The 10,450-nt window shown below is 37.7% G+C and overlaps 1 protein-coding gene across 2 annotated transcripts in view; it reads right to left on the bottom strand.

Annotated features, from left to right (window-relative positions):
• The window catches only part of actr8 (actin related protein 8), a 31,507-nt gene that overhangs the window by 16,203 nt on the left and 4,854 nt on the right, over positions 1–10,450 (bottom strand). For both annotated transcript variants that reach the window (XM_043708084.1, XM_043708083.1), the window contains exons 2-7: positions 9,616–9,786; positions 8,593–8,703; positions 8,117–8,221; positions 6,425–6,598; positions 4,976–5,069; positions 3,586–3,718 (exon numbers count right to left, since the gene is read on the bottom strand). In XM_043708084.1, coding sequence (XP_043564019.1) covers positions 3,586–3,718; positions 4,976–5,069; positions 6,425–6,598; positions 8,117–8,221; positions 8,593–8,703; positions 9,616–9,786 — 788 coding nt within the window. The remainder of the gene's footprint in view (positions 1–3,585; positions 3,719–4,975; positions 5,070–6,424; positions 6,599–8,116; positions 8,222–8,592; positions 8,704–9,615; positions 9,787–10,450) is intronic.

Below are 10,450 nucleotides of genomic sequence, written 5' to 3' on the forward strand. Positions count from 1 at the left end.
TATTGTACAAAATGCAGAGGAATGGGATTGTGGGAGATATAGCAGTTTGGATCAGTAATTGGCTTGCTGAAAGAAGACAGAGGGTGGTGGTTGATGGGAAATGTTCATCCTGGAGTCCAGTTACTAGTGGTGTACTGCAAGGGTCGGTGTTGGATCCACTGCTGTTCGTCATTTTTATAAATGACCTGGATGAGGGCGTAGAAGGGTGGGTTAGTAAATTTGCAGACAACATTAAGGTCGGTGGAGTTGTGGATAGTGACGAAGGATGTTGTAGGTTACAGAGAGACATAGATGAGCTGCAGAGCTGGGCTGAGAGGTGGCAAATGGAGACTAATGCGGACAAGTGTGAGGTGATTCACTTTGGTCGGAATAACCAGAATGCAAAGTACTGGGCTAATGGTAAGATTCTTGGTAGTGTAGATAGATCCTTGAAAGTTGCCACCCAGGTTGACAGGGTTGTTAAGAAGGCTAAAAGTGTTTTAGCTTTTATTAATAGAGGGATCGAATTCCGGAACCATGAGGTTATGCTGCAGCTGTACAAACTCTGGTGCAGCCGCACTTGGAGTATTGTGTACAGTTCTGGTCACTGCATTATAAGAAGGATGTCGAAGCTTTGAAAAGGGTGCAGAGGAGATTTACTAGGATGTTGCCTGGTATGGAGGGAAGGTCTTACGAGGAAAGGCTGAGGGCCTTGAGGCTGTTCTCCTAAGAGAGAAGAAGGTTTAGAGAGACTTAATAGAGACATATAAGATAATCAGAAGGTTAGATAGGGTGGACAGGGAGAGCCTTTTTCCAAGTATGGTGACGGTGAGCACGAGGGGGCAAAGCTTTAAATTGAGGGGTGATAGATATAGGACAGATGTTAGAGGTAGTTTCTTTACTCAGAGTAGAAAGGGTATGGAATGCTTTGCCTGCAAAAGTAGTAGATTCTCCAACTTTAAGTACATTTAAGTTGGCATTGGACAAGCATACGGACATACATGGAATAGTGTAGGTTAGATGGGCTTCAGATTGGTATGACAGGTCGGCGCAACATCGAGGGCCGAAGGGGGCCTGCACTGCACTTCTATGTTTCAAGCTAGGCACCTTGCCCAGTCACTAGCTTCAGTCACGTAGTGTCTGGACAGTGTTGGTCAGTAGCTGCTAAGCAGGTATTAGTATACAATAAGTCCTTGCAAAGAGAAGAGTAGTCCCCTGCAAGGAAATAATTTCTTTATCAGATATCAGTACAGCTGCAAGGCCAACTGTCTTCGCTGAGCATGGGAAACACAAGCTTTAACAAGCAGGCACTAAGATGAGATTCAAAATGGTTTCCAGGTTTTTAATATGTGACAAAATGGATGGCCCGAACCTAACAATTCTCCCACAGAATAGTAGTAAGCAACTCAACTAAGCTCCATTAGTCTGCACTCCATCAATAATGGGGGAGCACAGCATGTCAGTGCAAACATTTGGAACCATCTTCAGCCCGACATGTCGACTGGGTGATCCGTCTCCACCTCCTTCTGAGGTTGACAGCAAGACAGATGCCAGTTCATTTTAAAGGAAGTCTTCACTGAAGCAAAGAAAGCAAAAAAGCGGATGAGTTTAGGGTAAGAATTCTTATTTACAAATGCTGATCGTAAAGCAAAAGGAGTTGTAATGAGGATCTGATTCACTCCACGTGACATCAAGGGTGGGTTGAAGGTACTAGATACAACAAGAACAATGGACCATCAACACTCTAGCAGTAATACTGAAGACGTGCTCCTGAATTAGTTGCAAATCTACTCAAGCGGTTTCAGCACAGCTCCATCCAACTCTGACCAGAATATAAATATTGTAGTTAAAACAGGTCAGAAGCTGGGAATTCTGAACCAAGTAAACACATCATAGTTTCCAAAATGCAAAATTACCAAAAGCAAATAGGAATTTGATAGAATATCCTCAACTTACTTGGATGAGTGCAGCTCTAATGCTGAAGCAGCTCGATACCATGCAGGATAAAGCAACCCACTAAACATTCACTCCTCCCACCACCAGTGCACAGTGGCAGCACTGCATATTATCTATAAGATGTAATACAGCCAAGGCACTTTCAACAGGTTCTTTCAAGTACACAACCTCTTTCTTTCAGAAAGGCAAAGGCAGCAGAAGCCTGGGAATACCACAATGTGCAAGTTCACTTTGAGGTATACATGATCCTGGCTTGGAAATACATAATTACTTCCTCATTGTTACTGCTTTAAAATTCTGCAACTCCCTCTCTAATAGCACTGTGGGTACGCCTACACAATATGAGTGCAGCAATTCAAGAAGGCAGCTCATTCCCTTCTTCTCATGGGTAATTAAGAATAGACAATAAATACTTGCTACCGATGCTGACAGCCTGTGGAAAATTAAAAGTACATTTACAAAAATATACGTCTGAAAACTACAGAACAAAAGTGGTAATAATTTGCAGAACACTGAAAGACACATGCTCAAAGAAGAGATGTCAATGTGGACTTAAATCCTGGTCGTGTTCACTTTTTTCCTCCACTTTTGTACTGTCTGCCTTTGTAGCAAGGTCAGAATAATCCTGTCAGGGAAACTCGCAATGAGTTAATAGACTCCGGTATTTCGCCTCAAATGTGCAAAATGAGATTGGTAAATGTGACCTCAACTAAGCCCAAATTAACTGCCCACTTTTCACTAAAATGTGAATAAGTCTCCCAGGTAACTGTCCAACAATTTTGCTTGTATGTAACCTGTTGCATGTTTTAAAACAAGGTTTTCTTTTGGCATCACGGCAGCACCGGAGCATTACTATTTATCAACCATCATTATTCTGCTGATAACTAATACTAATATATTACTGATGTTATGATCGAAAACAAGTCAGTGAGTCCCAGAAGCGAGTTGCGGCCGGAATCCAGAGCAGAAGCAGATGCAGACCGAGCACAGGCCAACCTGGAAGTCAGCGCATGGAGGCAGCAAGGCCTTGTGTTCTGAAGCCCTGTGGGCATCGATTCAGTGAAAAGGACTATAATTTGAGTACTTCTAAAATTTTTTTATTCGTATTCTGGACTTTGAATAATTTGAGTACTTTTGAAAATGGTGTATTCCAATGTTAGACTTTTGCTTACTTTCTCAATTCTGTAACAAATACTTAGAAGTATCTGTACCCTGAACCTAAGATGGTGCCAAACAGGCGACATTACAAACTTTTCCCTGCACTCTATTCTATTCTAAGTCCGTTAGAAAACCATTTAACTATACAAAGCATTAGTTCATTTTGAAGTTAAAAATCACACAACACCAGGTTAGAGTCCAATTTCATTTTGAAGGTAGCATACATTAAAAAGTTCATACATGAGATCAAAATGAGTTCAGCTGTACACCAAATAAATGAAACCTGAAATATCGGAATTGCAGATATTTTCTTTCTACCATTAGTGCCTGTGACAAAAGCTCTATGCCCAGGTTAAAACTCTTATGAACTTCTTTGTCCTCAGATATGATGCATAACAAGTTGGGGTATTCTTCTGGTAACGCTAATCCAAACCCAATTACTTCAGAATCAAAAGTTTCTAATCCATCATTAAAAGTAGAACATTGACTGACCTGGTATTACGATGTGATACTCCATCTTCTACACAACATACACTAGTCTTCTGTTCTCCCACATCTACAACACAGGCACTACTTAAACCACTTCCAAATGTGGCACAGATGGATTCCTGATGAACAACAACACCTAGAAAATATTTTTAAAAAGGCAAAGATTAACTAATACTGACCAAACATATATGATAACAGAAATAGTTTTAAGGTAGAATTCTGCTAATTCTCAATTAGTTGAACATATTTTAACTAAATTATAAATGAGCAGTTCTTAAACTATAATAAACCTAACAGAAAAATTATTCTAGACTTATAAAATATCATAAATGCAAAATTAAACAGGAGGTAAAGTAAAAGTTTTCAATGCTGAGGAGGTGTCTCTACCTCAGAGGGATGCAAATTTTTCACACTGACTATATGTAGTGATGTGATAGACTGTAGTTTCTCAGGGAATCAGGGATAAGGCAAGCGGACAGGAAAGTGGAATAGAAGCCCAATATCACTTATAGTCATACAAAACGGCAGAGGTGGCTTGGCAGGCTATAAAATGACACTTGATCTTGTTTCTTACCTTTTCAAAATTTACCCTTTGTTTTTCTCACAGAAATTATTTATACTTGGTTGCTGAACATTTTAATATATACATAAGAACATAATAATTAGGAGCAGGAGTAGGCCATCTGGACCCTTCAAGCCTGCTCTGGCCATTCTATAAGATCATGGCTGATATTTTCATGGACTCAGCTCCACTTACCCGTGCTCTCACTATATCCCTTAATTCCTTTATTGTTCAAAAAATCTATCTTAGCTTTGAAAACGTTTACTGAAGTAGCGTCAACTACTTCAGTGGGCAAGGAATTCCACAGATTTAAAACCCTCTGCGTGAAGAAGTTCCTTCCCAATTCAGTCCTAAATCTGCTCTCTCTAATGTTGAGGCTCTGTTCTCTTGTCCTAGTTTCACCTGCCAGTGGAAACATCCTCTCTACTTCTACCTTAACTATTCCCTTAATAATTTCATATGTTTCTATAAGAGCCCGCTCAGTCTTCTGAATTCCAATGGAATACAATCCCAGACTACTCAGTCTCTCCTCATAAGCCAAACCCCTCAAATCCAGAATCAACCTGGTGAACCTCCTCTGCACCCGCTCTAGTGCCAGTTAGCAGACCAAAATTGCATGCAGTACTCCAGGTGTGGCCTCACCAGCATCCTGATCAGCTGCAACATAACCTCCCTGCTTTTAAACTCAATCTCTTTAGCAATGAAGAATAAAATTCCATTTGCCTTCCTAATTACTTGGTGTACCTGCAGACCAACCCTGTGATTCATGCATATATTAAAAATAAATGTATGCACCTTGATCAATGGCAATAACATACTATGTATGCTTACCTGAGAATCCTATATTGTTCAAAAGTAGGTTTATCAATTCTTTAACATGTTGTCTGTTGTAGATATCTGGGATTAGCACAATACACCTGTAATACTTGTGGAATTAAAACATAGCAATTAATACTACATTTTAAAAAAATCTTAAAAGTGAAATGCAAACAAGACGTGCTTTAATACAATTTTTGCACATTAAAATTCTTGCATGGACTGCAACATTGTTTCACAATACCATGAATACTCCTATGTCAGGTTCTACCTATGAATAGTAAAATATATTTTAAACATTTAAGCAATATTTTGCTCCCAAGTACTTTCCATGGGCTTGATGGCATAATAAAGACTCACTTCAGCACAGTATTAAAGAAATTCTGCAATTTTCCCTGTTCCTTCTTTAAAACTTGGTGTTCCAAATATGGAAATACATTAGATGTTACAGTATTTTATTAAAAACTCCAGCAAATTCACCTTCAGTGTGCTAGATGCACACTTATTCATATTGGAATGATCATTTAATCAAGAAAACCTGATTTGCTGAGAAACTGGCCTTGGAACCAATTTTCAGTAACTCACAATCCAGGTTTTTAGGACATGTCAATACCTCCTAAAGGATGATGGAAATCAAGATGAAATAGGTCTTGAGGTTTGATTAAGTGGAATAGATTTTTTAAAAAAGGCAAGAGGAAACAGGAAATTAAAATTCAATTGAAATGTAACTAGTCTATAGTGGAAGCACAATGGATTTGCAGCAAAGTACGTACACAATTTTCCACTATGCCTAATCTGTTTTCCACTGATGTTTACAGAACATTAATTTAAACTCTTCAGGAGAATAATTTCCTAGTCCCCACTGTTGCTTTTACATAGTTAGAAATTAAAAATTTTGGCAATAATTTGCAAGTCAATTAAAATAAAAACTGATGTGGTACAAAATTGCTTGCTGATTTTCTATGAATATACATCATGTTGCTGCCACAGACCAATTCCACATTAAATCAGATATTTTTAATCCAAATTAAGTTTCCATAGGCAATATTAACATTATTCCTAGAAATTATATTCGTATCATCACAGTGTATTACTACCTTTAAATTGCTGAAAATTTAAATATTGCAAATGAAGAAGGAAAACCAGTATCAAATGTTCCTAATACAGGGAACAATACAAAGTATAAAATTTGCAAAAAAGAATTCTAACATTGTTTTCATTCAACTTCTCATTAAAAATGATAATGTTTGTTAAAGGGAATTAATTGTCTAAGTGAATTAAAGAGAGTTATAAAACAAAAGCAATAAAGTCCAATCTACATGGTTTCCTAATTTCAATAAATTATTAATAATAAAAAATTTACACCAAAACATAATTGATAGCAAAATGGTCAATAATTTTAATACTTCTTAATAAAATAAATTCTAAGAGTTTAACTGTTTTCATTAAGAAGCTAATGTTAACCTTTAAATCTTTACGAGGTATTTCAAGGAACTTCTGAATGGCGTATGTCCAAATAGTTTCCAGATCAGCCAGTACTGCAGTGAGAGAGCCTCCAGGTCCTTCGTGAAGGTTAAACTGGCCTCTGCGAATTGGCCAATGTACATTGTAGCAGTCTGATGGGTTTACATACAATGCCTTTTGGAAGAGAATAAATTGATATATTGGATTGTATAATTTCAGTTTCTATTTCGATACAAAATTATTGTTTTATTTATTACTGAATTAACACAAAAACAAAACACACTATATTCTAAAAATATTGGAACAGACCAACTTGGTACAAAAGGTTTTCCTATGCTGCAATATATATAAAGAGGAGATTGTTGTGGTTGGAGATCAATCATCTCAACCCGAAATCATCACTGTGGGAGTTCCTCAGGGCAGTGTCCTAGGCCTAGTCATCTTCAGATGTTTCAGACTTTCTCTCCAGCATAAGAAAGGAATGCTTACTAATGACTGCACACATTGAGCTTCATTCACAACTCCTTAAACAACAGCAGTCCTTGTGCATATGCAGCAAGACCTGGACAACATCCAGGCTTGAGGTGATGAGTGGCGAGGAACATTTGCACCACACAAATGTTCCACAATGAGAGAATGTAACCACCAATTCTTGACGTTCATTAATATTACCACTGTTGAAGCCCCAACTATCAACATCCTGTGGATTACCATCAACCAGAAACTGTACTGGTCCAATCATATACATTGTGTAACTGCAAGAACAGGTCAGAAGCTGGGAATTCTGCAATGACTAACCCATTTCCCGACTCCCCAATGCCTGTCCATCAGTTATACCCCATTGGTCAGGAGTGTGATGGAATATTCTCCTCTGATCTGTGGGATCCAACAACAAATACTTAAGAAATCTGACAGGATATTGGACAGAGCAGCCCACATAAATGGTACTCTAGCTACCTCTTCAACATTCCCTCCTTTCACTACTGATGCACAATTGCATCAACAACTACAGTACAGTAGCCTCACCAAGGTTTCTTTAACAGCAACTTCCATATCTGCTGCCACTACCATCCTGAAGGAGAAGAGAGCAGATGTATATAAATATCATAATCTGCAAGTTCCCTCTAATGCACACATCATTCTAACTTGGAAATATCTCACTGTTTTCTCATTGGATCAAAATGCTCAAATACCCTTCCTAATTGCATTGTTGGTGTACGTGCAGCAAATAGACTGCAGTAGTTGAAGAATACAGCTCACCACCATCTTCTATGGCAAGTGACATCATATACTATGAATGAATAAAAAGAAATTTGACCTTGTGTGTCTTCAAATTAAGGATAACTGATCTTTTATGTTCGATTGAGTGGGCAGATACAGTTTTGGTTTATTAGCTTAATCGATACAACAGTGCACCCTTAAAACTCTACTGAAGAGTGAACTTAAATTATGTCCTCAAATCTTTGAATGGGACTTCAACTCTTAACCTTTTGACACATAGGCAAGATTGCTACCATTGAATGAAGTCTAAAACTTGTCCAAGTCACAATTTATTTGAGAAGTTTCAGGACTTTCCGACATCACATTTCACAGCTGACAGAAGTTACTTAGTAATTACACAGCTTAATAACCACAGTCAGAAGTTTCATTGTTGGTGAAGTTTATATAAAGATTTAAAACAAAATGCTCTACCTCTTCTCCTACAAGAAACTCAGGTTGATGTGACGTGTTTGTCCATTTGACCCCTGAATTGGTGTCTAAGACTGCTGGCCTCATCTGTTTGTTATATGCCCTCACCTGAAAAATACATAAAACGTTATAATGTGTCATCCACTATTCAAAGTTCTCAAATACTTACATATGTTATATTCATATTGGGGAAACATACACCCTGCCACGCACTACCATTTTTTAAAGCATTTTGCATTTCAAATTTTTCGGTGCAATAAAATTTAATGTAAACTCTCTGGAAATTCTCAAACTATAAAGAGTTTAGCAATATGATCTGAAACAATCGATCATACCTTACTATAATTACCGAAGTAATACCCCAATAAGGAATACAGGTATTCACCAAGTTTATTTTAGAAAGCAAGTTACCCACCACTTCCCAAGTGTAAGATTAATACTGTAATAAAATCTTACCCCAGAAAACTGCAGTATTGTACCTGATCTGGAGGAGCTGGTATTCGCCTCGCACCATTTGACATCTTTTTGGACCATATAGCTTGATCCACCATTTTAAGGCCATTCTGTCTTTGCTCGTTACTTTCTGGTTTCTTTAAAGAAAAACAAATTTCATTGACATATTAATTTCCAACTTTAGATTAGCATTGCATTAGCAATTAAGTTAGTTATTACATAAACACACATTTCTCCAATGAACAAAACTGATGAAATTTGTCTTCTCAGAGATAGGATATTTGGGCCTAGAACTTGCAGTTTGGCAAAATGGCCAGTGTTCCTCTGAAACTGAAAGCAACTTGGGAAACAACATGTGAGGTAAAAACAGAATTTGAGAAGGTGCAGTCAGTGATTCAACACTTCTCCAAGTGGTACACTGCTAATGTTGCCCACAGTTTAGCCAAGAGTAAATATGTATGTTGACAGAACTTTTTCTTTTATGCTATTAATCTCATTTCAAAACCTCTTGGAAAATTACAACACATTGACAGAGGTGTAACTGGATTTTTGACAGCATACTAAGTTCATAAGCATGCTAAAAATTTCTTTGGCTCTTGAAAATTAATTTATTATTTGCAGGATATTAAATCTTTAAACTATGATTTGAAAATACAGTTTGTGATTTTAGCGTCTAACCTCATCTCAAATGTATGCCCAGTCATCAGTTCCACTCACTGAAATTTAATTGAAAGTATAATTAGTGCATTTTACTGCTTAGCTTGCTATCTGTGGGAGTAGTTAAATATGGTTGCTTATTTACCTGGCTTGATAATGTCACACCAGGCAATCCCTGTTCCCTGTTTTCCGTTGGGAAAGGGAAAGATTACAAAATCATTGTAGGCAATTTTCTTCAAGAATAGCACCAAGTGCTGTTATTTTGCAGCTGACACCAAAACTAGGGCCAATGATTTCTCACCATGATTATCTCCAATATGAATGTCAACAGGTTAAAAGGTTTAGCGGAGATACTTTGGAAAAAAGGCAACCACACAGCAAAGCAAACTTACATTGAGACCATCCCTATGTAGCCATGGATCCTCATAGTGAGGCTGTCCTTGTTGTTTATGTCTTCGGGCAATAATATGAGGTACACAAACAGGAAGTGTATCTGCAGCTCGTCCAATCCTTAGAGTAGATGAACCAGGATGAATAACCACAATGAAGTTACTCTGAATTGGCTTCAAAAGAAAATATTAAAAGGTTTAGTTTGGATCCAATTTTTAGAATGTACACAAGAAAAATCAAGGATTGAAAATGTAACTAAAATTTAGTCATCTTCTGTCCAATCCTTGTTGGTTACTGATTCTAAACATTTTGAAATCATTGGGTAATATTTTCTCCAATATTTTTAACTCACTTTCATTAATTTAATTTCAAATCTCTAATCCTATTTTTTGGCTTTAATAAGACGTCCATTGTCCTAACTAAGGATGTTGCCTACTCAGTGTCAGGTTAATTTCTGACGGAGGTCTTCATGTGCCTGAATAGGCCAGTTTTCAATTCGCAGATTTTTGGGGATATGGGGCAGCATGGCCCACAAGGAAGTGAGATTTGCTTCTTTTTCTTTCTTTCTCTGCTACCACTCATTTATGAAAGGTGTTTGGGCTCAGCATGTTGCAGCTTCATGAGCAAATTGGTGCCGTTTCGAATGATTGGTAGCGAACTCCTCCCAGTTTTAAACAGGATCTTGACCAGATGGGCCAATGGGCAGAGAAGTGGAAGATGGAGTTTAATTCAGATAAATGCGAGGTGCTGCATTTTGGGAAAGCAAATCTTAGCAGGACTTATACACTTAATGGTAAGGTCCTAGGGAGTGTTGCTGAACAAAGAGACCTTGGAGTG

Source organism: Chiloscyllium plagiosum, chromosome 18 (assembly GCF_004010195.1).
Source record: "Chiloscyllium plagiosum isolate BGI_BamShark_2017 chromosome 18, ASM401019v2, whole genome shotgun sequence".
Classification (NCBI taxonomy): domain Eukaryota; kingdom Metazoa; phylum Chordata; class Chondrichthyes; order Orectolobiformes; family Hemiscylliidae; genus Chiloscyllium; species Chiloscyllium plagiosum.